General features: G+C 40.8%; 1 protein-coding gene across 5 annotated transcripts; it reads left to right on the top strand.

Annotated features, from left to right (window-relative positions):
* Positions 1–116: 116 nt before the first annotated feature.
* On the top strand, positions 117–25,121 carry mphosph8 (M-phase phosphoprotein 8). Of its 5 annotated transcripts, none has more exons than XM_029530154.1 (14): positions 117–334; positions 3,123–3,281; positions 3,579–4,622; positions 7,247–7,334; positions 7,634–7,894; positions 8,125–8,247; positions 8,559–8,647; positions 19,880–20,020; positions 20,469–20,555; positions 21,095–21,249; positions 21,398–21,549; positions 22,161–22,285; positions 22,632–22,715; positions 24,161–25,121. In XM_029530154.1, the coding sequence occupies exons 1-14, from the start codon at positions 233–235 to the stop codon at positions 24,200–24,202; spliced, it is 2,652 nt and encodes an 883-aa protein (XP_029386014.1). In that variant the 5' UTR covers positions 117–232; the 3' UTR covers positions 24,203–25,121. The 5 variants fall into 5 exon arrangements, with proteins under 5 accessions (XP_029386014.1, XP_029386013.1, XP_029386010.1 ...); XM_029530153.1 differs by having other exon boundaries at positions 3,123–3,284; XM_029530150.1 differs by lacking the exons at positions 19,880–20,020; positions 20,469–20,555; positions 21,095–21,249; ... (2 more) ...; positions 22,632–22,715; positions 24,161–25,121 and adding exons at positions 10,919–13,280; positions 13,538–19,846 and having other exon boundaries at positions 3,123–3,284.
* The last annotated feature ends 2,857 nt before the right edge of the window (positions 25,122–27,978 follow it).

Raw genomic sequence — 27,978 nt, 5'->3', positions numbered from 1 at the left:
AAGCTCACATTCTCTGATCGTTGTATTGACGTGATTGCCGATGGAGAAGCCGGAGGTGTCGACGTTAGCGGCGGCACCTGAACGCAGCGCGGGGAGCGGGCGGTAGCCGGGTACAACCCTCCGGGCTGCAGCGCTAACAGACGGTCAAACGGCCGGTAAGCTAACGACGTGCTTTTCTGAACCACCGGGTAAAAAGAAGGAAAATACGCTTCTTCGGCGGTAACTAACAGCCATGGAGACCGAGACCGACAAGGTGGAGCCGGCGGACAGCGAGCAAGACGAGGAGGAAGATGTTTACGAAGTGGAGCGGATCATTGACATGCGAGTGGAAGAGGTAGAACGAGCTAACGGCTAACAGCTAACTGCTAACAGTTTACTGTTAGCTGCTAACGGCTAACTGCCAGCAGTTTACTGTTAGCTGCTAACGGCTAACTGCCAGCAGTTTACTATTAGCTGCTAACGGTTAACTGTTAGCTGCTAACGGCTAACTGCTACGTAACCGCCTGGCTAGTTTGGCAAACATGGCTGGCAGAGCTTTCACTCCACTCTCACGACGCATAGCCTCCCGACAACGACGTCCACACACTTCCCCGCTGCACAAACACACGTCTCCTGCACGATTTCATACCATTTTCGTGCATATAACGGCTATGGTGTCATTCAATCTCACGCTTTTGCTCTTTTTGTTGTGGCTCAACACTCGTCCATGTTTAGCATCGTTTGGGTTTTTGTGTGTGTGTGTTTTTTTTCTGCACAACTTCTCCCATGATGTCCGCTCGCCTCTCCCCTGCTGAGGCCAAGGACGGACGCCTGCAGCTGTGTGCATCCTACTTGTTTTTGTCCGGGGTTGTAGGTAGTTTAGTGAAATGATGGTCTGTGGCTCTTGCAGTAGTAAACAACGTGAATGTAGTATCGCCTGCTAATGCGCCCGTAGCATCGTGGCCGCCTGCATCAACACACCGACTAACCTGTTTTTCCAAATTTCTCCCCACTTGTGTGCATTTACAGAGAAGTTGTAGACATTTTTAGCAATACTAATAGTTAAGATTTTTTTGGAAACAACATCAAGACTCAAGATTGTGGTTAACCTTTGTATTTGATGGGTGATTACACAGTTAATTACCTGTTTATTTTTGCAAACCAGCAGTGATCCCGCTCACTATTTTCCCCTTTATTTTGTTCAAGTCGTGCTTTTTCACAAGATGGTGCCACGTTTTCACACATCAATATTAACCAGCCTCCTGTGGAAGTGTTGGTGTGTTTAAATGGGTTGTAAAGGTGCTGTTTGTGTTTGGTTGATGGCCTCTCTAAACCACTGCCTTTGTGCATTAATTTAAGAAATTAGCTTATTTTAAATGGAGTTTTTGAAACTGAAGTTAAATTATACGTTTAGTAAGTAATTATCTGCTTGGGAAACACTGCTGTTGACTGTGATGGCACTTAGCTGGGTTTCTAAAGTAGGAACATTTACATGGGAAAGACAGGGATAAGTATAAGTTGAGGGAGAGACTTGGCAGATGGGTGAAATCAAAGTTGTGCAATGTTTTAACCAAATGGACAAAATTGTGTTGTGTTACTGTCAAAAGTAGAACTGCTAAATAAGTCTGTTTCCACAGCTGCACAGTAAGCTATTTTTAAGACTGGAACATATTCATGGAGGCAAGAAAACTGATCTCCACCTTTAGAACAATTGTCATTTCACTGTTAAAGCAGCACAACTTAACATGTCAGTAATGTTAAATTTAAATATACATAGCATTGTTTAATTAATACGGTATAGAGCAAGAGCTGAAATGTTTGTGTGGCATCAAGTTTTCTTTTCCACTCCCTCTTATGACCACTCGCACCAATAATGGATTAAAAACCAAGAGTTACAGCAAAAGACTTGAGGGACAGCTAGAGGCCCCGCTCCATCATTAAAATACTTTGTTTTATACTTTACTGTTTTCTTCACTCTATAAAGAGGCTTTTGGGAGTTTCTCTGTGTTTGTATCACCTATGTAGAAAAATTCAAGAAATGGAGGAAAGTAAAAACACACAGCAGAGAGTTTGCTTGGCCCGCTGGCAACTCTTCAGGGAGATGCAGCTACTGAAAGAGAGTTTATGTTAGTGTGTAATTGGAAAATGTGGGGACAGACCTAATGTGGCAGAGCAGAACTTTGAAGGTGTTTACATCCCTGTCAGGATGCCAAGAATGTTAAGTCTGTCTGAGATATAAGGGGCTGGGCCAACCTGATGCAAATGCATGTCAAAGTAATGAATCGAAGAGAACATCTGAAGTCAGACCTGGATGTCTATTGTGTCACTGTTGTCGTCAGGGCCTGAGCACAAAGGGTGCCAGGAACAGAACAGTCTCTGGCACACACCCAGGTGAAAGGAACCTATTGTTTTCCAGAGATTGTTATATTTCTGCTGAAATACATTTTTGAGGGCCTTGGGGAGCTCAAAAATTCACCAGAACTGGCAAAAATTGCAATGTTCAGTAGTGAAAAAAATGCTTAACCATGGATAGTGAAGTCCTAGTGTCATGTTAGGATAAAGCTGCATGGATATCACTGAAAGTCAGAGGCGTTGTGTTGCCACTCTGGACATAGTAGATTTTAATTTTGCTAAAAGGGAAATTTGTCAGTCAGTCGTGTTGTAATAATTTTTTCCATGTTGCTGTACTCTCTTGATGCATTGTCCTATAAACTCTGTATTTTAGGCTTTCAATTTACAAAATATCTTGTAAATCAAAATGATTCTTCCATGTTGAAGTTTGTTTGATAGGTGTTGGAGCTGCAGGTGGCTGTTTTGGTTCTGTACAATAGAAAGGACTCACCAGAATGTGTGTTTCAAGTGGGATGTTCACATTGTAGCGGCAGTTGGTTAATCCAGTTTTTTCAGTTTGCCTTTGCTCTTTATATGGTTCTTGTTATACAGTGTTTAATCTATTATTCATACAATCAATAATTTAAAAAAGAATGTCTTCCATTCACAATATTATCATTATTTATACTAAATAACCTGCCAGGACTGTTTGCATACATGCATGCAGCTGAAAATCCAGCCACCATTTCAGGTTGGTGTGCTAGTGATGGTGCTTGAACTTCATACTCTGTCTTCGCTCTCTCTGTTTTCAGGGTGAAGTGCTGTACAGAGTCCGTTGGAAGAATTATTGCTCAGATGATGACACCTGGGAACCAGAGGCCCATTTAGAGGACTGTCGCGAGGTCCTTTTAGCTTTTAAGAAGTCATTGGCTGACGCTAAGGCCAAGAAAGAGGCAGAGGCCAAGAAGAGTGTGGTAAGTGTAAGTGACAGTCAGTTACACAGAATACTGATAATATATTCACTGAAACAGTAAGGCTGTCTATCTGCAACGGAGAAAATATGACCTGAATGAAATTTGGTATGTTGAAGCACAAGTTACAGTTTGTGTCATGGTTGCACAGTTGATGAATAAACTTCATTTAAGATTCTCTTGAAACTTTACCTATGTGATCCATATGAGACAAATTCTCTAGTCTGTGCAAATCTATCATTAACTAGAAAGCAATAAAACAACATATACTAAGATTAGCTTGTTCTCTTCTACTAGAAACTGCTGCCTACAAAGAGCGACGTGTTTGATGCAGACTCTGAGAGTGACAGTGACAAAGACCGTCCAACTGAGGCACTCGTCAAGAAGAAGAAGAAAAAGATCCGGGAAGAAGAAGATGAACCATCTCTGAAGGACAAAAAGAAGAAGAAAAAAGAAAAACGCAAGGAGGAGATCAGGCCTCTACCTGCTCCAGAGACAGATGAGGAAGAAGAAGAAGAAGAAGAAGAAGATGAGAGGCTTCCATCTCCTCCCTCAACTCCCAAAGAGAAAAAGACTGAATCAAAAAAGCGAGTGGTTGATTCTGAAGAGGACAACGACGAGCCTGTTCCCTCCAAAAAGCACAAGAAGGAAAAGGGAAATGAGGGAGGGAAGTATAGGAAGGAAAAGGGAGAGGATGGTAAGAAAAAGAAGGGGAAGAAGGAACGGAGGATTGAAACCTCTGAAGATGAGGCCACTGCACCTCTGGAAGACTATCTGAGTGACGGCCCATCAGAGTCCCAAATGGACGACACTACATCATCCGAGACTGTAACAAAGTCATCTGAAAAGGCACGTTTGGATGACAAGTCCAAACAAAAAAGGGGGAAGTGGGAAGTAAAGCTTCAGGGGATTAAGGACCTCATCCATGACAAAAAGAGCAAAAAGTCAGATACTGCCCAGAAAGACAGCAGCCTCCAAAAACTGAAGAGCCTCACTGCTAAAAACAGGGAGGAGAATGCCCCACACTCTGACTCAAGTGATAGCTCCACTCTGCACAGGAAAGCAAAAAGCAAAGGACAGGAGAGCACATCTGCACCATCCAAAGCCCCATCTTCCTCTGCGTCGTCTTCATCCTCCTCTTCTGTTACAGCAGCCGCAAGTGTGAAGGTTAGGGAAGAGGAGATGGTTCCTAAAGAGGAGTTGCTGGGACAGAAGGACCCCACAGGGTCCACAAACTTGTTTGAGAAGTTCCTGTTGAACTGTGAGGCCAAGGACCGTGCCCCTCGCCGGCCGCCAGTTCATCAGCCCCCCGTCGAGAAGACAAACAGCAAACCGACAAAGGTACAGTTCATTCGTGATATGTATGTTTCTGACACAAATCTATTTAAGGTTTGTTTACTGAAACACGGGGCTATCACTTTCTGGGAGAAAAAAAATTGTCTACTGTTCGTAAATCAATGATACGATTTGGTAATCATGAAAACCAGGCTGATGTCACAACCACTGTCAGTAATTTTGTGAAGCTGATTAACAAAAATTCATGCCCATTACTGGCTGTGATTGAGCAAGATAAGTCTTATCTGTCTTATCAGGGTTACACTTAGCACTTGATTGAACAACTGAGAGCAACTCAGTTCGAATAAATTGCGTTTTTGTTTTTAAATGATACTGTAACACTCTTCTCATTGTCAGCTTTTTTAATTTTGCCCTTTCGTGATTTAATTGTTTGAAAATACTTAATTTATCGCCGTAGCCACAGTGTATCTTAACCCTCTGGAGTTGGGAATCCCCTCAGCATTAAAAAGTAAATGTAATCTAACCAATTTGAAAACAGCGTGTTCTTCAAATAAAAATATTCAAGAAACATCCAATCACACCTTCAACCATCAATTTTAAAGTCTGTGTAATTCTAGGAGGGAACTATACCAAACAACATGCACATTTCAGTCTCAGCTCTAATTGTAAATTAAGATATTTTTATCATAACAGAGTGATAGTCTGACAGTTGTCTACGAGGCAAGCAAAGGTGTGATAGCACAGAATTTGATTTCCATAAACAAGAGCACTTGTTTGGGTCATTTTATACTCTAAACTAAGGAAGATTGCACTCAGACACTTCTCTGCTGCTGAAGACAAAGACTGGAACATGTTCTTGGATGAAAGCAGATGAAAGCAGTGAGGACAGTACCATTTTGAGCTTCAAAATGATCCCACTGAGGGTATTTCTGATGGGTAAGTCAATTATATCGCCACTATCCCCTCTGCAAATGCACATCACATGTCTTTTTACAGCTAAAGCTCTTAAGATCAGCAGCTAAAACATTTCTTACTTTAGCTGAAGGTAGATGAACTGCCTGACAGTGCTAAATGCTATAAAGTAAGATTATAATGCAGGTATTTCCAATAATATATATATTTAGTTTGACCGTGTCATCAAATGGTATCCCTTAACATATTTTTTTATCTTTTAAATTTTTACAGAAACTTGGAAAACATAGCACCTGCCAGGCAGAAAGTCCAGTGTCAGCCCAGTCCGTAACCGCCCAAACTAACCAATGCTGCCCCACCACCACGGGAGTTTTTTTCCTGCAAGAGGTCCTGGTGTTTAGCTGAGCCCAATCGACAGCTCCACTCCCCTGGATCTCTTTATGTTAAGTCTAAGGGACAAATACCACACCATATCCTGGAACCAAGACATGAGCGACCGAGTGATGGCAGAGTAAATGATGCCAAGAAGGGAAGCTCGGTGCATTGCAGACTGTTCCGGATCAAACCTTTGATGTTCTCGATACAGGATGCCCAGAAGGCCCACTGTCATCCCCACAGAAAGAAGACTGTGGACTTCAGTGCCTACATCAGAGGGAAGCTCCCCACTGGAAAGGAAATCTCCTATGACTGTCACTGATTGACAAAAGTTTTAGGGTACTGGGTACCAAGTGTACATGGACAATTTCCACGAAAGCTCAGAGCTTCTTGCAAACTTTTTTGGTGCTTGTGGAATATACAGGAAGTCCAGGAAGAAAAGTCTGCGCTGTATGGACAATGCGCTGACATATCCCACCCAGAGGGATGTCCTGCTGGGACAGTCCACTTCTCTTTGAAGAAATGTTGGTCAGTTCCACTGTCCACATAGCCTGCTGTATGGATACAGTGCAGAGAAGAGTGAAATCCAGACTGGCTGGCTGGACCATAAAGTCCTTTCCATGTCTCTCAGCAATGACAGAATCCAGTAAGTTCATGAGATCTGTGGATTCTTCAGACCAGTTCATCCAATTCTACTTGGCACAGCACAAAACCCTGAAGTGGAACAAGAAAGCCTCTCTTCTTCTCTTGGACATTGCTGCCACTCATGCCTTCATCCCCCACAAAGAATTCCTGCAACAGGGCAGTATAACCCACAGGACCATCACGGAGGAGCTGACTCCAGGATGAGCGCTTCTGCTGGATGAAAGACTTCAACCAGATAGAATTTTTTGAGCTTCCTGAGTTAATCATATGAGGTTGTGTGAGATGTCAGTCAGATTTTGGATCATTCATCAAACCAGTTTCTGTTGTTTGTTTAGCATTGACCAACATGCATTTTCAATAAAACTGACCTTTACTCTGTCGCTCTTTGCACACTGATGGTTTTTCTGCTTGAATTGTCAAACCAGTTAAAACTAGCCTGTTTGCTGTTGATTTACACAAAAATAGATTAATTCTTACCTTCTACCTCTATAGTTGCCGACAGGCCTCAAACTCCAGATATTTCTGTAATTTGGTTGTCAAATTAAAAAGGAAGTGGTGAACAAAAAGTGGCCTCACCACATTAGAAACATGCTCTTTCCTCAGATTATTGATCGCTTCTGCCAAGTGGTGATTCCCTCATTTTATTAGCCAATGTAAATGTCTGCTCAGGTTTCTTGAAAAGTTACAAGATGTTTATGGTCTTGTTTTTTCTTTTTCTTTTTTTTTTCCAACATAAGCAAATAGGAAAGATCCCCAAGACAACCAAAGAGTCTCCAGCTCAAAAATCTGAGCCTGAGAAGACAGAGAGGACCAAGCAATCAGATGGTATGTATGAATCAGGCACTGAAATATTCAACCACTGAGTCTAAGCATTACATTTCCAAAAGTTCCACAATTCACTCCTTTCAACTTGTCAGTCAAGTCTATGAGATACATTATATGGCACTGTTATGAGTTATTTTGATAAATTAAAAGCATGTCATGTAACCAGTGAGAACCAGGTCAATACTGAGCTGGACTAAAAATCTTGAAAATAAACTGTTATAGGCTTGATCAACAGCTGTGTCACATGGGGTCTTTAAATGACATGTGAGATATGATGACTTGTTTGCTCTCACTTTTAGTTTCCAAACCCGGGCAGAGTTATGGTTTCAACCTGGACAGCGACGAGAGGGAAGGAGAGGAAAGTACAGCGAAGCTGAAGATTGGGGAGGATTGCCGGGAGCGGAGGGACAGACCAGAGGAGGCGCAGCGGTCTAGCTGGGAAAGGAGAACCCCAACAGATGACAGGAGGAGGAGGAGAGAGGACAGTGAGCCCAGGCTCTTCATGGCTTGTGATGACAATCAGGACACCCAGGAACCAGCTGAGGGCACTGACAAATCTGGTACGTAGCCCAAACAGCCACCGAACACACATTAAACTCTGCTGTTTCACGTCTAATGATGAGAGTTCCCTCCGACCAGTTGAGACATTAACATGTGACCCAAACGTCACTACAAAACCTTGGTTTGAGAGACATGAGCAAGATATTCAGAGAGAATAAGAGGTGTTTGCTCATAGCGTTTCAGGGTGCCAACTAATCAAGCATCTCTCTGCATTTCATGCGTTGTACAGACAAGGGCCAAGCCACTTTGAGTCTTGGAATGGACCTGAACCTGGATTGGATGACTCTAGACGATTTCCAGAAACATCTGAACGGCGAGGATGAGATCCTGTCAGGTCCACCATTATCACCCAGTGAGTGTTTGCATTTATCTTAGAAAATTAAGACTGCTGTCTGACTACTGGCTGATATCTCATCAGATGTTGGTGAGGTTGTGTTTCCCTCCATTGGTTATCATACCGAGGATGTTCTTTATGACTTCTGAGTGCAAAACCAGTCAAAAGACTAGACAAAAAGAGAGGTTCAAATTTATTTTTAGACAGTGATTTAGATAAGTAAACATGGACACAGGTCTTTGTGTAAAATGACATTATTTATTGTTTTTAATTAGTATCTTCAGCACTTGGTGCCCTCTATTCATTTGTTTCTACTTTTTTCCTGTCAGGTGAGTTGCGGGATGCTGTGAAAAGTGGTGATTACATGGCTGTAAAACTGGCACTTAATTCCAAAGAGGACTACAATCTGGATCAAGAGGTATGTTCTGTCTGTCTATTCTTTTCTCTTTAGTGTTTTTGTTCCAGTAATCATTGTGTGTGTTTACCCTCTGACTTTATATTTTATTTTATTTTGTTGTTCAGTTACTTTGAATTGACATACACCACCAGTCAAAAGTTTGGACACACTTCCCTATTCATTTGAATGGGAAAGTGTGTCCAAACTTTTGACTGGTGGTGTATGTCCAGACATTTTGGCCAAAAACAAACACACATTGTACAGCTTGCACCTTGGTTGCCCCTGAAGTGTTTTTGTGGGTGTGATTGTGAACAGGGGAAAAAATAAATAAAAAGGAAGAAGAGAAATTTTCTGTTGAGACATAAGATGGTTGAACACTTTCTCTCTGTCATACAAATCTAGCAACGTTGTGTTAAAATTGCATTTTATCTTGTGGCCGGAGCAACATGGTGAAGAATAAGTGAAAAAAACAATTAGGAATGAGACCCCCTCAACATTAGATGTTCAGGAGCTAAATCTTTTAATATGGTATTGTAGCATTCCTTCTGCAGAGAAATTTGATGTGGAGGATAAAAGTATATTTTTGGTGAATTTTTATAAATAAATAATTATTTATTTATTTATTTAAATTATTTATTTTTTTAATCCCTCAAATTTGGAATTAATTTGATAACACCCTCCAATAAAGTAGCAATTTACATGAAATAAGACGACATGACACAGATGACTCAAGATAATACAATTCAAGAATCCTAATAGTAATACATAAGCTTTCGTAAAGAGCAAATCTCTTCCACAACTGTGCACCAAAGAATCTCTTGAAGATCTATATCGACCTGACTACTACTTATGCATCGCATCAAGATGTTTTTTCGTCTCCAAAGCACCGTTTACAACAAACTAAGGTAAGAATGGGACCTTAAATGATTTCTTAAATAATTTTATGTAAATATACTGTTAAATCGTGTTATATTGTATCAAGGTGTGAACACTTTTTCAATGCAGCTTTTGTTAGACGTTGTATTATGGAGCACAAGCAACAGTTATAGTTGACGCTATGAATTAAAGGAAATGCTAAACCTGAACTGTATAATCCTGATTTAGGCAGAATTGTCAGATGGATGATTATAAGATAATTATGTGAGCAATTTTACCATGGCATTTACCAACGACTTCATTTGTACTTTGGTTATGTATACTATATTTAACAGTTTGTAAAAGATAAAGATTTTAGTCTCTATCAAATTTAGTTTTTCTCAGTCAAACACAAAATTGAGGTCTAAGTTGTTGTCTACTTAATAGGTTGTGTGCATGCCGACTGTCTGTGTCTTGGACAATACATACATTATACACTATAATGTGTGCACATTAGAGACTGTGGTGTTGTTTTGTCTTGCAGAGAAGAAGCCAATGGAAGAAGACTCTGAAAACAAGATAAAATGGGACAAGATGAACCCTTTTAAGCAGGTACATACTGTATATGCTTTCAGAACATGTATCATCATCATTATCATGACAAAATGTGTTCAGCCTGCAGCATGCGCCAGTTATCATACATTTAACACTTTTTATACCTTCGCATAGATAAGCTCTAAATTAAAAAAAATTAAATAAAATCAGTTATATATATATATATTTGCATGAGTACCTGTGCTGGCCTGGTTAGATGTTTTTCAGCCACATTGAAGGTATGTCGTATTAAAACGCCAGTTTCATAGTTTTATTGTAAAACCATTGCTATGCTAAGCTAAGGGCCTTGTATAAAACATGAAAAGTAATATCGCTATTTGTTGTAATTGCAAGCCATAAATGTAGGTCTCGTGCCAGTGCATACTCTGTACTCTCCATGTAGCATTTCATCCAACACCCCATGACTACATATACCTGATTAGACATTTACAATGTTAAAACGCTGCTTGATCCAATAAAGCCATTAACTGTTCTTGAATGGGTCACATGTGGTTTTTGTACTGGAGATTTGAGGTGTCAGGGGCTTTTTTTATTACCAAGGTTGGGCTAAAAAGGTAATGTGTGGCCATCACATTGACTTTTGTTTGAATGAGCCTGGATCTTGTTGGGGCATTGCCAAGGTGCTGATGCACTAAACAGAAAAAGTGCAAATTTCAAGCCAATCAAAATTCCTACCAAAACATAGCTTTTTTTTCTATCTTTCTTCCTTTTTATCCCTCCTGCATTTATTTCCTAATTGGTGTGTGTTTCAAGCTAACTTCATCAAATTATTCATTGGATCTGATTTGGCGATGAGTCTTACATATACTTGTTCTTTTACAGGCGTGTACTATTGGTGAGAAGAGATCATTTGAAGGAGAGAGGAACTTGATTGAAGAGAGGAGTTCGAATGATGCTCTTAGATTGACTTCTAACCTTGACAGTGCAAGAAATGAAGAGGGCACTCCAAGAGTGAAAGAAAATATCCCACAAGATTTGGATGGGCCAAATCTACCATACTGCCCTGTCAGTTCAAACACTGGGCAGGTGCCAATGAGTGAACAGGAAAATGTCAATAAAGGTGGGCAGGTTATAACTGAATTCAAAAGCACTGATTTTGATATGGCTACAGAGCAGGAAGGTGAAGTAAAGGAAGACAAGAGGCAAGCAGAGGAAGACGGGATGTCAGATGACACGAAAGATGGTTTATCGAGGGAAATTAGTTTGAACTTTGAAAATTCAGATTCAACCACAAATGGAGCAGGGAACCTGTTGAGGAACTATGATGAAATGGAGCAAAAGGGCATGAGTGACAAACAAAGTTCTCCAGAGGAAGAAAATGACTTGAAAGAAGAAGATGTGTTAGCAGGCCATTCACACAGTACAGATCAAGTCCTGTCTGAGCTGGGCACAAAGAGAATTTCTAAAAGGCAACCATGGCGCCAGAGAAAAACTGCAGAGAAGAAAGAGCCAACACGGTCAAGTCTAAGGACCTGTAAGAAAGTGATTGAAACGACACCTGTGACAGTGGATGTTGAGAAAAAAGAGCCTTGCAAGAAACATTTCTGTTTATATTGCAAAATGGCTTTCACCCAACTTACAAAGCATTTAGAAAGGAAACATGCAGAGGAAACAGATGTTGCCCATGCAATACACTTCCCCAAAGGTTCAAAAGTCAGACAGTCTTTGCTTGACCAAATTCGAAATAAAGGGGATTATGAGCACAATTGCCATGTTCTCAAAAGTGGTGAGGGGGAAATTGTGACTAAGAAACAAGTGAAAAATCCAAGTATATCTGTTCGTGACTTCTTGCCCTGCCAGCACTGCTTTGCTTTTTACCGCAAAACCGATTTATGGAGACATGAGCGGTCATGTAAAGCCAGAAAGGGAGATCAGAAATCCAGCGAAAGGTCAAAAAGAAGCAGAGTCTATAGTGCTGCCTCCCGGCTGCTTCCAATGTCAGAGTTTTTAACTGGAGGCTGTGAGGAAATCGTCCACATCATGCATCAAGATGACATCTCAAGACATATCCGAAATGACCCACTTATTTGTAAATATGGCAATGCGTTGTCTGCTAAATATGACCATGACAAGTCCCAGTTTGCTTATATTGCACAAAAAATGCGGGAGCTCGGACGATTTGTCCTAGCTGTAAACGAGCTTGACAAGAGTGTGAGATATTTGCATGAAGTATGCCTTCCTTCGAAATTTGAATTGGCTGTTGAAGGTGCAAAAAAAGTTAGTGGTTTTGATCCCACCTCCAGTAAGTTTAAAACAGTTTCCCTCGTCTCAAAGATCGGCTACTCTTTGAAGCGAGCTGCAGAAATAGCGTTTGGAGAAAGTCGCATGACGGAGGACAGCGAAACTGAAAGTGAAGTTAAAAAGTTCATACAGCTCCTTGATACAAAATGGAACGAATGTTTTTCTCGTAAAGCTCTCGCATTATCTCTAAAGCAAGATGTTAAAAAAGTGGAAATAGACAAATCAACTGTGACGGAAGATTTAATTAAACTCCACAGGTTTATCACAGGGGAAGAAGATGAAGCCAGGAGGGAACTTAAAGAAAGTCCAAGTTTATCGACATGGAAAAAGCTCAGTGAGGCCACTCTGGCAGACGTGTGTCTGTTCAACAGAGGACGGGTAGGAAATATTGGTCGAATGCTCTTACAAACTTACACTTGCAAAAAGAGAAGTGGAACCTTCATGCCCTCTGCAGATCAGATAAGAAAAAGCACAAAATTGGAGCTGGACCTTGGGGCCAGTTTTACCAGGTTGGAACTAGAAGGCCAGTATGGAAGGAACATGCTGGTTCTGCTAACAGACAGGATGATTTTGTCAATCGACTTACTCATTGAAAATCGAGAGCAAGCAGGTGTTGCAAAAAGTAATCCATATCTGTTTGCAAGGACTGAAGGACCATCTTTCATCAGAGGATTGGACTGTTTCCGAAGAGCAGCAATGGAATGTGGTGTAAAACACCCAGAAGCACTTTTGTCCTCATCATTAAGAGAGCAAATTGCCAGCTGCTGGCAGCTAATGAGCCTAAATGAACAAGAGTTGGACCAAGTAGCCAAACTAGTGGGGCAGAGCAGCCAAGAGTGTTACAAGATCCCAAGAAATGCATCACAGCTCGAGCAAGTGAGCAAACAATTGCTCGAAATGGAGCGTACGCTGCCATCAAGTCCTCACATGACTGCAACAGATGGTGAGTATTTTTTGTTGTTGGGGGATCTTTTTACATTTTTGTGCTGAACAGAACACAGTGCTCTGTAGTTTACATTTCACAAAACCATCTCCACCTGTATCAGTCTGTATCTGTGTCAATAAGTATCCCAGTTACAAGTTTAAAAGACAAACCCTGCCTTTTCCAATGTCAGAAATGAACATTATGGATAATTCAGCATTCTTCCAACATTTGTTTTTTTTATATAGCCATGATTCTTTTCTCTCTTTATCATTTAGGAACTGTACAGAAGCCTGCGTTAAAGAGGAGGCCATGGAGCGATAAGGAGCAAGCTGCTGTGAAGCGTTATTTGAATCAGTTTATCACAAGTATGAAGGTTCCAGGCAAGAAGGAATGCAATGCCTGCATAGCTGCTGAACCAGACCTTTGTGGAAGGTCTTGGACAGATGTTAAAAACTATGTACACAACACACTACAGACAGTGCGGAGGAGAAATAACCAGCTGAAGTCTGAAGGGAATGAAAACATTATGAATCCAAAGAGTCCCGTTGGGGTCCAAACCACGCAGAAAGATTTGGAAGATGAAAATGTTGTCTGTAGTCTGACAACAGTGCACCCAGATCACCTGACAGACAGTTCAAATTGTTGCATGACAATGGTTGAAGCAACAAATTTGAGAGAAACATCAACACCATTCGCCCAAGAGATGACTCCAACGTATGCTACGTTGTGTTCCACTGGTACCAATATGGTTCATTCAACTCAGCAATTGATTTCTACTTTCACACCATTGAATGCTACTGATACACAAGTGGTTCCTACATTTACTCCACATAACACTACAAACGCACTAATGTCCCCTGCATACACTTCAGAGAACCAAATTCTGCCAATGTCTTCTTACACACAGAATGCCACATCTATGCCGCCCCATTCTGTGTATACACCACAGGACACTGCGAGTTCACCACTGATCCCTACCTTTAGCCAACTCACTGCTCCAAGCACCTCCATGGTTCATACGTTCACCTCATTAAATACTCCAAGTTCTCCAATGGTCCCTTCATTTGCCCCACTGAATGACAGAAGTGGGTCTATCGTTTCCTCATTCACACCTCTGAACCATTCGAGCGCACCAGCTTACCCCACGAGCTCACCAAGGGTCCCTACAACTGCACAGGTTGTCCCAACAATCCATGGACCCAGTGTTCCTGACAGAGCACCCGTGGGACAGGATGGGTCACCCATGTCGGCTGTAGGGAGACAAGGTTCTCCTGCTGTCAAGCCTCCAAAGAGAAACAAGAGGCTGTGGAGTGAGGAGGAACAGGCAGCAGTGAGGCGTCAGATGGGAGACTTGAGTAAACTAGTTAAAGTGCCAGGCAAAAAGGATTGTGACGCATGTTTAGCTGCTGAGCCTGCCTTGAACAGCAGGACGTGGAGGGAAGTCAAGTATTTTGTACATAACTCAATTCAGTCAATGAAAAGACGAGGGCACGTTGTTGCCGCCAAACAAAGTGGAGTACCAGAGCCAGAGACTCATAGTTCAACCACGGATTGGGATGGTCCCGTATATTTGTCTCTGTAAATGTTTCTAATGGACTAGGAGAAAACAATTAACACTCAGTGCAAGTTGCAAGGACTTCAACCTCATGTTGTATGGGGCTTAAAAGTTAGGCAGATGTAATTGTAGTGTACTGTCAACGAACCTCGGTCTCAGTGGCCACACGGATCTTGATGGCGTTTACAGACTGCCCCGTCCTTCTCTAAACCACACGTTTGAAAAGGATTTAATTGGAAATATGTCCACCAGATCAAGCTACTGGTGTACTGCTGCATGAATATACACTAAATGGGTTGAACTAAGGATGTTTGTACTGTAGCTTTGGCCCAGGAAAAGCATATAATAATATGATTAGATTGTATACGTATGTAACAGTCACTTCTATTGCTGTCAGGTCATCAGATCATCACAGGTTATCTCTAGGAAGTGTTCTAATTTACATATGATCATTTAGTAAACGCGATCCTCATTTTGCCTCTGAGGACTGTGGCCAAGAGCCACCGTGGTATCTGACTGCGCGTTCACATTTTGAAACACAGTATCCAAGAAAATGTCGAACGCCTGATATCTCACCCTGCACCGAGCAAACGTAGCCTCAGTGACTGTACATTTCCAGAGGGATTTTTACTCTTCTTTATGTCAAAGACATACATAGACGTCGATCTTTCTGCCTGCTCTGTTTCCGGTAGCATTTTTAAGAATTTTGATGATCCAAAACCTACCAGCAAATACTTGCAGCCAATCCCTCTTACATAATAGGTGTATGTTGACTTGCATTAAGTAATTCCTGAATGCCTGACCCAAGTGTACTATATTCTTGCTTTAGCCAGTAGCCTATATTGTAGATGGCCCCTGATAGCCTGCCATGGTAATAACATACCCTCCTAGTGGATGTTTAGAGAATTAGGAGCATACCTCTCACCTCTCACTATTAAAAACACTTATCTTTTTTTTTTTTTTTTTTAATTCCTCTAAATGTTGGTCTTCATTTATGTGTTTTTATTTCTTTCGTGTGTATTGATAAGCTGCACAAAGGTTTGGTTGTATTTTTGTATCACATTATAGCAACTGAATAGAAGAATTTTAGTATTTTATTGTATTGGATCTAATCTAATTTGAGGTAAAATACACTGCGTTGGTCTCATTTGTTTTACTTGTTTTACATTATAAGCTTTTATTATCTGAATGTTTGTGACACTGATATCCAGTTGCTAGGATCAGATTGCCTCATCATTTTAATTATTTGATTGATTACAGTTCTTTCATTTCGTATTGATTGCGTCCAGCACAACATAACAAGTACAAACTTGATAATTGTTGTGAGGAGTTAATTGTGTTAATCATAGCTGACCACCTGGGCTAGTAAAACCACAGTATTGGATTTCTTTTTGGAGAAGTGAAGCGTTATTACAATAGTTATGACTTGAAAATGTCATTAATGAAAATGGCACCCCTTTACCATTTCAAATAAAAAGGTATAGCAGATAAACTACTGATAAGACAGTGAATGAAAAGGTTCATTCCCTATGAAATATGAAATTCAGATTTTTTTCTAGTATTATCATTGTTAACAAAAAATGCAATGTAATAATTGCAAAGAAATTCTAAATTAAATTTTAAGCATAAGTTAGACTTGTTAAAGATTCAAAAACAAAAAAACATTGAAAGTAAGGTCAAACCTGTGCTTACCAAAAGCAGAATGCTGATCAAGGTTCAGTTTAAAAAAATCGGTCGATGTTCAACAAAAGCTGTGAACGATGTGTCGTTTGGGTGGATCATTCCATTTCGTAGTTGTCTTTGTTAGGACATGTAGACAGAAAATTGCATTCTGTGGTTATTTCACAGTCTTCTTGGTGATCAAAAGAAGTAGAAGTTGCGGTTCAGAGTTTCACACAACACTGCTGCTATTTATCAGGGATATAAGCTTTTGTTTGTTTCTTATCCACAGTAGCAGCTACACAGTAACCAGTGTTCACCCTTTCATACCAAATGCGTTTGTCCAGAGCTGCGTCATGTTTTGGCCATTCACATCAGTTGCAAACAGTTTTTTTTCCTCTGTGTGTGTGTGTGTGTGTGTGTGTGTGTGTGTGTGTGTGTGTGTGTGTGTGTGTGTGTGTGTGTGATTGCTTCAGTGTGAAAGGAGTATATCTGTGTTGCAGTATATGCATTAGAGTTGCACCTCAGATACAGTTGTATTTGGAAAATAATTATATTTGGAAGTCCTACAAATGAGACATGAGATACTACCATTGCTGTTTGGTGTTGCAAAGCAAAGGTCTTTTTCTTTTATAGTAGATGACCTTCTTTCATTACTGTTGTATACACAGTGTGTGTTACTCTTCACCCTGTTATTATGTTGCCTTCAGTTAATACCTCTTATTAAGTATTGTGAGGAACTTATAACGTCTGCTTGTACAATAAAATGCTCCTTGGCTTAAAATTTTAAGATTTTCTTGTGATGAACAAGAGCTTGTGTATTTTATTATTATTTCATTTTATTTTTTGGTAACTTTTTTTTCCACCTTCTGTTGTTCGTCTATCTGCTTCTTCGTTAAAAGATTTCAACCTCGAGGAGCCTAAATATCTCATCCTGATCACAGTGTAATCTGTCAACTGCCAAACTCAGTCTCATGGTGCAATGCAAAATCCCTCCCCCGTTGTGCAGTTTGACGGGGTGTTTCACTCCAGGCTTTGCCATGCCCATGAAGTTTGTCTTTCTCCAGCATTGCGATGGAAAACGTTCCAGCGCCACAGTTGACTCATTGGTGAATAGAACGTCATCAAACCTCTCACCAGCCGTTGCCGTTCTCGTGCTTGTCGTAGACACAACACTTTTTTTTTTCTTTTTTTTTTCTCCCCGGGTCATCAGAACGAATCTGTAACCAGATATCAAAATGTTACTCTAAGAAGGCGGTATTTAGTGCCGGATTATCACAGTGGTATTGTTATCTGGGCTTCCCAAAGTTCCAGCCCAGATGACCAACTGCCTTTCTCACTGTGCATAAACTGATGTTTATGTTGTGCCTTCTTAGGAGAAGCACTTTCACTTTTCTTGCTGGCAACTCGTCCATTTTCATGATGGAGTCTTATTTCCATCACCTGACTGGAAGGGAGACATTGTTTCATTATGTAGTTTGGTACTTAGAGCCAATTTTTATTTTTGTCAGCATGTCAAACGTACAAACTTATTTGTATTGCAAAGCCGTGTGCAGAGTTTCTAAATTGAAAGAACAAAAAAACAATGCAGTACGTTGTCAGTTTACGCGGCTTTCGGTTCCTCTTCTCCACAATAGACCCTGCTTGCTGGGAAAGACGCAGAGATTGCAAGTCTGAAAGCTGCCCTGAAAGCCATGAGAGCAGAGAATGAGAATCAAAGACTCAGAGAGATCAACCACTCTGTGAGCCAGAGAGTGGGACTAGACTTTATGGAAGAGGTGAGGGCTGGGTTCGGAGAACTGCAGGCGGCCCTACGTGAACAGACAACCCATGGGAATGTCTCTGCTATGCCTGTTGGGCCAATCCCAAGATGCACCTCAACTCCTGAGTCGTCTTCTTCAGAAGCGCCCCTGGCTCCATCTGCCCTTTCCTTCACCCTTAACGACAAAATCCAAATTCCCCATCAACACACAGATGTGCTCCTGCGGAAAAGTGGACCAGAAGACCACACTAGACTCCACCAACAGAGCTTCGGCCAAGTTGGCAGATATGGATGCCTGCTCTTCAGGAAGATCATCTCGGAGGAGAACTACAAAGCCTGGAGCAAAACCACCAACTGGGATGGATCAAGGGGCAAACAGGAACTGCCACGGAATGTCAAGAACTTTGTGGTTGACACATTGAAGCAAAAATTTCCTGGAATGGAGATGGACTTGATAAGATCAATGAATTCCTGCGCACACCACGCAAATCTTCCCAGGGACTCTCTGTTTTAGTCCATATCTCCTACTGATCTGACTGTAGACCTGTTGATTGTTTTAATAAAAACATTTTCTTTGGAGCACGTACCGTGTCCATATCATTTATTTTTGGGAAGTCTAAATACCAGTAAATAAAATGACATTCTGAGGGACATTCTGATTATTTATTTCAACACAACGTCACACAACTGCAATCTCTCTGTCTAGTTTTCCAAATAACTGAGCAAATTATTTGCAATTTCTTCTTTATTTATTTATATATTTTTTTGGACAATAATTAATGGTGGTTTTATTGATCTGATTCGCTGACTTTCTTTCTGCCTGTAGGCTAACGGTCGTTTACTCTCCTCAGGTCAATTGAAAGTAATGCTTTCAATGGACACATTAGCACCTCTATTTATATATGACCAACAGGTGTGCTTGTGCATAGGTATTTAAATTCTTTTTCTGTGTGAACAGGAAAACCGGCTCCAAATAAAGTACCTGTAGTATAAACAGCGCCGCTCTCCATTGCAGCTACATTGTGGTCAAACGTGGAATTGTCCCAAAATATTTTAAACTGCGTTTGGTTACTATGCTTCCACCTAGTGGCTGCAGTTGTGGCTTACATTTCATGCAATGCGTGAATCTCACTCCCGTGAGTGGAGTGTCTTAAGCACCCACTGTACTCCTCACCCTGTTGTACTGCAGTTATGTTGCCTCTTATTAAGTTTTGTGAGGAACTTATCTGCTTGTGCAATGAAATGCTCCTCGTGCACTTAGTTGATTGCATTGACTCCAGATGCAGTAAGATTGTTGGTTGTTTGTGTTGGCGGTCTGTGATCAGACTATCAGTCCTCTGGCTCCAGGTCCAGATTATTTTCACCCCATTATGAAACTTTAGCAACTCCAACTTATTGTATGCTCACAGCCCAAAGTTGAAAATCTCAACACAAGTCATAAACTTAAAAGTGCAAGGGAAGGACTAACACTGATCAATCAACAAAAAAAAGACTTATTACAAAATTTAAAGTGCTTTAAATGTATTAAATTAAGTTTCAGGCATTCCTCATCTAGTTTATAACACCAGACAGAAGCTGAACATTTTCTAGTCTTAGTTTGTGACACTGTAGCTTTGTATGTGTCTGTCTGTCTGTCCGCAGGACGTCAGTGGCATGTCCCTGAGCATGTTGGCAGCAGCGGGGGGGCAGGATGACATCCTCAGGTTGCTGATAAAGAAGGGGGTTAGGGTGAATGCACGGCAGAAAAACGGCACGACAGCGCTAATGCACGCTGCTGAAAAGGTAAGCTGATCTCATTCGAGGTGAATCCCCATGAAATGTAGAAAAATCCCTGAAATTAGAAATTAGGTCATGTTTTAAGATATGCTGACCATAAGTGGTGACATTGGGCTGTTACTTTTTTAAAATTAAATTTAAATTTAAATTTAAAATTAGTTTTCTTACAATTCTAAATATCATATGTTTTATATAAATCATTAAGATTGTTTTTTATTTTTTATTTTTTACCATAATGTGATTTTTTTTTTCCCCCTACAATCTTCAAAAAGAGATCTCTTGGTTTCTGCTCCATGTTGACATAACTGCAGCTTGTCATTTCTTCAGATTTGTCAGATTTACCTCCTACTTTTATCCCAGGGGTTCTGTTGGAGGAGGCTGCTGAAGTTCACTGAGATTATTAAGCAGAGTCTCATTATTTTTGTTTATTCTTTTATTTCTGTCCTTAAATCAGAATTTCCTGACAACTGTTGCTATCCTGCTGGAGGCGGGCTCGTACCTCAACGCTCAGACGCTAAGCGGGGAGACGGCGCTGATGAAGGTGAGGCTACATCTTCATCTGTGCATCAGACACCTGCAGAAAAAAGCACCAACTGTTTTACAGGGGTAGAGTAGTTAACGTGTAGTTAATGTTGGAATAAGTTAACGTGACGTAACGTAAGTTAACGTGAGTGAATGTTCACTCACGTTAACTTATTCCAACATTAAAAGCTACCATGAATATTGAATTTATGCTTATAGTCTACAGTCCTTAGTATAAATATATTTAATTTGTTCGTATGGTTGAGTTGTACATGTCTGTTATTTAGCAATCTGAAATCATGTTATGATTATTTTAATGGCATTATGTTTTTCAGATGAATTTTTTCAAGGACATTGTTGAAAGAATTGTTCAATAATTAGGGAAATCTAGTTTGCTTCCTCTCTGAAAGTCTATGTCAGAGTCAGGTTTGAAGTCAGTTTGAAGTTTGAAGGTTTGTTAAATGAATTTGGACTTCAGACAAGTCGTAGGAGTAACCAGTTAGATTGTGGAGGCAGAATGTGATGGTGAAGGCTGTCGTTGTTGTTGTTTCCCTTCAGGCATGTAAAAGAGGGAACGCAGATGTAGTGCGCCTCCTGCTGGAGTACGGAGCTGACTGCAACATCCTGTCCAAACACAAGCAGACAGCCATGAATTTTGCCAAGCTCAGCAACAACCTGGTGGTGTGTGACCTCATCAGGGACCACATCAACGTGTGAGTGCTGCATTCTAGCACGTGGTGTCCACATGGTGTAGGAGGAGATACAATTACAAAATGATCTGTGATATTTTGTTGTGGCTAAAGCGTTCTCCACTGCTGTTGTAGTGTCCTTTTCTAACCTCTGTCCGTCTCTGTCCGTCAGGTTGTCCAGCGTGACAGGTGACACCATCCGAACGTACTTCGAGTCTCGCCTGGTGCTGCTGGAGCCCGTCTTCCCTCTGGCCTGCCACAGGCTTTGTGAGGGGCCCGACTTCTCCATGGAGTTTGCCTTCAAGTCGCAGCCGCAACCGGAAGGTACAACTCAAACTCTGAATGTAGATCTTTGGTTTTCTTAAATACACAGTATTATCGTCTCACACAGTTTAGAATGTGAGCTGCGTTTTTGTGCTGCTGAGCCGACCGTGTTATTGATCCATCAGAGTTTCTCTACATTGAGGTTAAGACTGAACAAAAGGTCAGATGATATGGAGCCGACTTTGTGGAGTCTCCACAGAAATACAGTCTTTTGTTAAGTACTAAAATGAATTTAAAACATTTCCTTTGCAGGTTTCTAGATGGTTATATTAGCTATGTCTAATAATAATGAGCTGTTGGGGATGTTATAACCTTATAGACTTGATCTGTAAACTATCAATGAGACCTGTGGAGCCGTGGATTGATGTCATTTATTTATCATCATTATTATCACTGCTACTTATCTACCCAGTTAGGACACTCATTTTATAGTAGGAATAGTAAAGTATAAGTTTAAATTGTTGTATCTTTATTATTCATAATAAATGAATAAATATTGTTTTAATTTTAATGGTATGAAAAATCCTTAAATTCAATCTGCTGAACTTTATTTCACCTTTTATCGTGCTTTTTTTTCTTTTTTGTCTTCTTTTCCTCTCTCCTGATTCCAGGCTCAGGAATCCTCCTCTTCATCTTCCACGCTAACTTCCTGAATGAGATCACAGCCAGGCTCTGCGGACCCTGCAGTGTTCATGCTGTGGTGCTCAATGACAAGTTCCAGCTGCCCATCTTCCTGGTTAGTTAACAAAAACAGCAGGAAGCGCTTTTCAATTACATGTCAAGATTTCTCAAAATAAACAAAAGATTACGTTGGCAAAATATGACTGTTTAGATTAAAGAGAGAAAATAAACCGTATTCTGAGGCCATTTTCACCAGACAGCTCTTCAATTGATTCACATTCAGTTATCACCTGTTTCTATATTGTTGCTGAAGGCGTTTATCATACCTGCACAATGTTTTACATGAGCTTTTCACAGGAAACAACTGTATATATTTACTGTTTAGAACACATAATGATAATCACATGGTGATGTGCTTGACCCTAATTTTTTTTTTTTCCCCATTTTTGTCAAATATTCAGGATAGCCACTTCATCTACTCCTTCAGCCCAACACCAGGCATTAACAAACTCTTTATTCGTCTGGCAGAAGCACCAACAGCAAAGGTGACACAAACACACACAAGGACTCGCACTTTAAAACACTAAAAGCCTCTTCTACCAATCAGGTCACCATACAGTCTTTTTACAGTTGTAATTTTTAGCCTTTTAAAGGAAACACAAACGACCCAGCTGCAGAGACACGGTGGCCTGTGCACGCTATTGTGATGTGCTGTTGATAGCCGCCCTTTAGAGTACTTAGACAAATCTAAATTGTAGAGGATTGTCCTGAAAAAGCGAGATAGGTTGGAGTGTCACTCTTGATCAGTTAAAGGAAGAGAGACAAGTTGCTTCTCGTGAGCTCAGCACAGTAACTGTGAGGACAGAGACAGATTTTTAAGATCAAACGTGAGTGCATTAGTTAAATCTTCCCCAATGAAATGTGACAAACCAGCCATCAGACGATGAAAGAAACAACTGCATCTCCAGTGCCACCATTTAATCCAACGCACTGGTTAGTCATGTGTTTGAATCATGGTGGCTGGACTTCTGCTGCTGTGGTCGCACCGCAGTGGATAGAGGATTTCTTTCATAACTTTACAGTTTCACCGTATTGTAAATGGTGGCTTCCCTGAAGAAATGACTTCCAGGGATGTGTCTTTGTTTCTCAGCTACACAGCTCTGTGCGGGATTTTATTGAACCCAAGAGAAGCCATTTTGAAAGCCTGTGGGGTTGCGAGGCTTCAGCCACACACTAAGGTCAACTAGCTAACATAAATAGCATCATAGCAGAATCATGATGTGTCCTTCAACCTCATGCTCTGACTCAAACTTGGCTCAGGAGCCACAGCTTTGGAGATAAAGAGAAAAACAGCCCAGGAAACATTATTTCTTCCAGTCTGGACTCAAACGTCCTGAAAATGTTGATGAACCACATTAGAGGGTTTATTCTCAGCCTATCTGGCTTGAAGTCGTTCGTACGATATCAGATTAAGTTTGAGTCAGTTTAATTTTTCCTGTTCAGCCGTGGTGGCTGTCAGTTCATGTTAAAATGATGAGGCCTGTGGCATGTTTCTAATTTCATGTCAAAAAAATAAATCAGTTTTCCCCATTGTTTCTGTCCTGAATATAGTTTTATTTTGGAAAAAAACCCAAAACACTTAGACAGCTGGAGGTTTTTAGCAAATGTTACTCCGACAGGAGTAAAGTTCATTGATTTGGGAACATTATCAGTCTGGTCACATTTGCTGTTTTCGGCACCAGCTGTGAAGAAGATATTGGGCTTTTAATTTTACCAAATTATTTGCTGGGTCATCACTCTCTTTAGTTCTCTTTAGTTCCTCTGGTGTTTATTCTTTAAAAACAAAAAGAAGTCAACTTCATATTTTTTTGCTGCTGAAGGTCTGGTTTGAATCTGGGCTCTGTCTGTACCCAAAACACCATTATTTTTTCTTTGTTTTTAAAAATTGTGATCTATTAACTGTGATTTTGTGTCTCCCCGCTCTCCTCAGGTGAAGCTCCTCATCTGTGCGTACAGAGTCCAGCTGCAGTGAGTTCCCACCAAGTGAAACACACAAATAAACTCACTCTACTGCACATACCTCAGCAGTCTGTTGGACCCACTTCTGATGTCAGTGCAGATTCTCAAAGACTGACGCCCATTGACGACATCTGAATCCCGTCCAGACCGCCGCTGTGGGCTGCCTTCTTGCTGCACAAATCTGAGGAACTTATGAGGTCATGCGGCCATCGAGCAGCTTTTTGATTTGTTGGTGGTAACTGAACTACGCAGCTTCCTGAAGGAGGGAGGTCACTGTGACTCCCACCCCTCTCACTTAAGACACTTTGAACTTTGAGACCTTCCTGGGTTGTGCCTTTTCTGCCCCCCAAAGTTCCACCTTCTGCCTGTGTGGATACAATAGATGTGTGAGTTGTTGGTTGTGTGTGTGTGTGTGTATAGATTTTTTCCCGGTTCACATGAAAAGTACAAGGTTTTTTTTTTCTGTTGTTGTCGTTTTGTGTTTTTCTATTTTTAAATTTTGCTGAATTGCTCTTATGTAGCAGTTTCAGGAGTTTGTTAATTATCACACTGCATAGCTATTAAAAAAAAGTCACAGACTGCCTGGAAGGAAAACATCATTAACAAGGTCTTCAACTTTTAAGCATGCAATAACAATGCATCAGAGTAACAGCCAAGACATCAGATTTTTCATGGAGATGGAAACAGTTGATGGTCCTTTAAGATTAGCAGGTGAACAGGACGCAGGTGTTTTATTTTGTCTCCTGTTTGCACCTTTTTGTCTAAAGTGTGATGACAAGTATCTGGCTCTGAATGTTTCCTGCAGATAGACACAGTACAGTGTGTGCGACAAAGAGTGACCTTGATGTTGCTTGAATAGACGCCGCAGCCAGTCACTGCTTCACAATGTGTTTGTGTGTTAGTCCTGAATAAAAAGTGCACATATATTTTCACTCTGGTTTCTCTTGTCTCATTTCTAGCACAGCAAGTTTGCAGCAACTTTAAGACAGCCTACAATACTAGATTTTATTTCTCCAAAAAGCATCCAGTTTGATCTTAACTCTGTTTTAAAATATTAAGTGTATATATTTATTATGGAGATGTTTACTGGCAAAAACAACAACAAAAAATACAACTTAATGAATTTATTCATCTGTAAGACAACAAACCAAACAAACTGAAGCTGTCTGAAAACACTATGTATTCAATTCAAGTCATACCAGCAGTTAATGATTTTCAGAAAGGTTTTTCTTAAAACAAAGCACATCCAAGCTGATTGTATTATAAATTTTCTTAAAAGCATAAAAATTACGTGTTTCTGTTTAAACATCTCCAAAAAGGCTTTGAACAACAACAACAAACTATAAACAAACACAAAAGAAAGTTTCAGAAAGATATGAATACTTGCTTCCGGTCAAGATTTTCACATTAAAATCCGAAACAGGACACATTTCGCGGTTAAACTCGTACTGTGGTTGTGACCTAAAATATCGTCATGTATATTTTTTTCATTTTATTTTTATGATCTTCTTGGTGTTTATTTTATCAGCGGGAGTTTTTTGTTTGTTTGTTTTTTTTTTTTTGCCGTCGGTTGTCCGGGTTCATCTGTTCGGTCGTGACGTCATCTCCTCGGTTCGTTAATTGCTTTTTTGACCGGCCGCCGCCATCTTGTTGGTTTTATAAAAACAGGAAGTGACAGAGTCTGTACCTCACACTGATTGGCTGATACGGCCCGCCCATCACAGTGGCCACACCTCGTCACGCAGTCTGTCGTTGCCAGGTGCTTCGTACTTCCGCCCTGGCAGCGCTCACGTGCAGGCAGCTGAGGTTTAATGGCGGCACCATTTCCTGGTCACCTGAGCCGCGAGGGCGGCGTTTTGCGGTTTACTTGTTCTCCAGGTTTTTGTTGTTGTTATTTCAGACCAGAACTTCCTCTGGTCCAGAAGCGAGCCACTCCCTTTGAGCTTACTTTAGAGGAATCAGTCTCACCTGCTGGGTCTCGGCCTTAAAGTCAGAAAGAAAGGCTGAGCTGAGGTGTAATGACGGCCCAGGTCAACAACGCACAACTAATCCTGATGTAGGCCACGTCACGAAACCAAATCTGCTGATTTTTGTTGAATACAACCAACCTGAGGGCTTCTCTGGGCCACAAAATGCTACTTGAGGCCCACGAGGGTCCGACTTCATGGAGCAGTTTTTAGAAAACACGAAACCAAGTTTTCACATGTTTTTAAGTAAAACCATGTGAGAGGTTTGGAGGAGAAATGCGTTTGGTGAAAACGACTCACAGACGTCTGAGTCATAAGAAGAAGCTCCAACAAAAGTCTGTCGCCTAAAAAAAAGGTCACAACCCAAACGAGTCAGAAGTCTCACATTTCATACTTATTAACTTATTGTATGGCCTTATGTAAAATGTTAACACACAAAGCAACTACAAATTAATGTGGTGATGTCAAAATATGTTTCCATTTGAAACGTGGCAAAGTGGGAGATTTAAGTAACCTAAAATGCATGAGCTCAAGTAAAGCAGCCAACAAATGACTCAAAAGTTTAACACAGTACTTGAGTAAATTACTTAATAATGACTGAAGGAAATACTGATACCACTTCCTCATAAGGCATCATTTACATGCTGTGATTAATGTCTTTATTCGCAGTTAATGAACCATTTACCAAATGTTCTTTAAATCAGTCATTATCCATTAATTATAACAGCATTTGGGTTGCCAGATTATAGAAAATCCTCCTTCAGCAGACATGTTTCTTCAGGAAATCCCTCCAGTGTTATCATGTACGCTCTGGGAAAGTGCTGCAGGACATCTGCAGCAAATTCTTATTATCTTGTTAACAGCTGAAGACTTATTTATTATCCTGTTCAATGAGTTTGACAGGATGTTGATGTGCATGTATTAAAATAAGAAATTGACAGTTCAGTGAATGTGAAAGGTGAGAACTAGCTTTCGTCACATTTTTGAACTGAAGACATTCTCAGTCTCTGTTGTTTGGATAAAGACTCATATCAGCGTGTCCAGTGCAGGTTTGGAATCGTTTTGTTCAGCGATGAACTAATTTTAAATGTTAGTAGAGCTTGAATAGGCACTGAGGCTTTTGTATCTTCTTACTTATCAAAAGTAAACCAGTCACCTACGCCCATAAATGCTATCGAATATAATCTCCAACCAATCTAAAGTGCATCAGTTGTAGTTGATAATAAGTTTCTAAATAGATTTAAGTCCCACTCCCATCATCTTATGAAGTGATATGGCAATCAGAAATCAACTTCAGCAAGACGTCATTTAAAAGACACAAAGAAAGATTGTCATTAATTTGGCAACCCACAAGTTTTTCTTCATATTGATTTATAATCAATCTGTGATACAAAACCATTAATCAGAATAATGAATTACATCTTAGAAACCTTGTAAATGGTGGAAGGTTAACCCATTCGGGGCAGAGATGGGCTGAACTGAATGAAGGTTAAACTTGATTACGGCAGGTTGGACTTTATGTTGGCTGCTTTGCGCTCAGAACTTGAACAACGAAATGAAATCGGGCTCCTCTGTGGCCGCACGAACATGGTGATGAAGGGTCAGACTGCCCTTCTCCTCCAACCCGGATTCAGGGTGACAGTCCAGCACGTCAGCTTCGGGACGTGCAGATCTGAGACGCTTCCCTCCGCCGGAGTCCCGGTTCGGGCTCGGTGATCGGTGCCGGAGCTGCAGGGAGGGAGGACGTTGTTTCTGAACCACCGAACCACGTAACGTGAAACCGATCTGCACGTCTCGGTGTGGCAATTGAACGCACCTGATC

This window comes from Echeneis naucrates, chromosome 21, assembly GCF_900963305.1.
Source record: "Echeneis naucrates chromosome 21, fEcheNa1.1, whole genome shotgun sequence".
NCBI classification, from domain to species: Eukaryota; Metazoa; Chordata; class Actinopteri; order Carangiformes; family Echeneidae; genus Echeneis; species Echeneis naucrates.
The sequence above is the reverse complement of the archived record's forward strand: the minus strand, read 5'-3'. Positions and strand labels throughout refer to the sequence as shown.

What these genes read in the sequence shown, in the direction of transcription:
- mphosph8 (XM_029530150.1), top strand. Translation starts at nt 233, where the DNA reads ATGGAGACCGAGACCGACAAGGTGGAGCCGGCGGACAGCGAGCAAGAC. An exon ending in CAAACAGCAAACCGACAAAG is followed by an intron (nt 4,623 to 7,246) that starts GTACAGTTCATT and finishes TTCCAACATAAG; the next exon opens with CAAATAGGAAAGATCCCCAA. An exon ending in TCACATGACTGCAACAGATG is followed by an intron (nt 13,281 to 13,537) that starts GTGAGTATTTTT and finishes TTTATCATTTAG; the next exon opens with GAACTGTACAGAAGCCTGCG.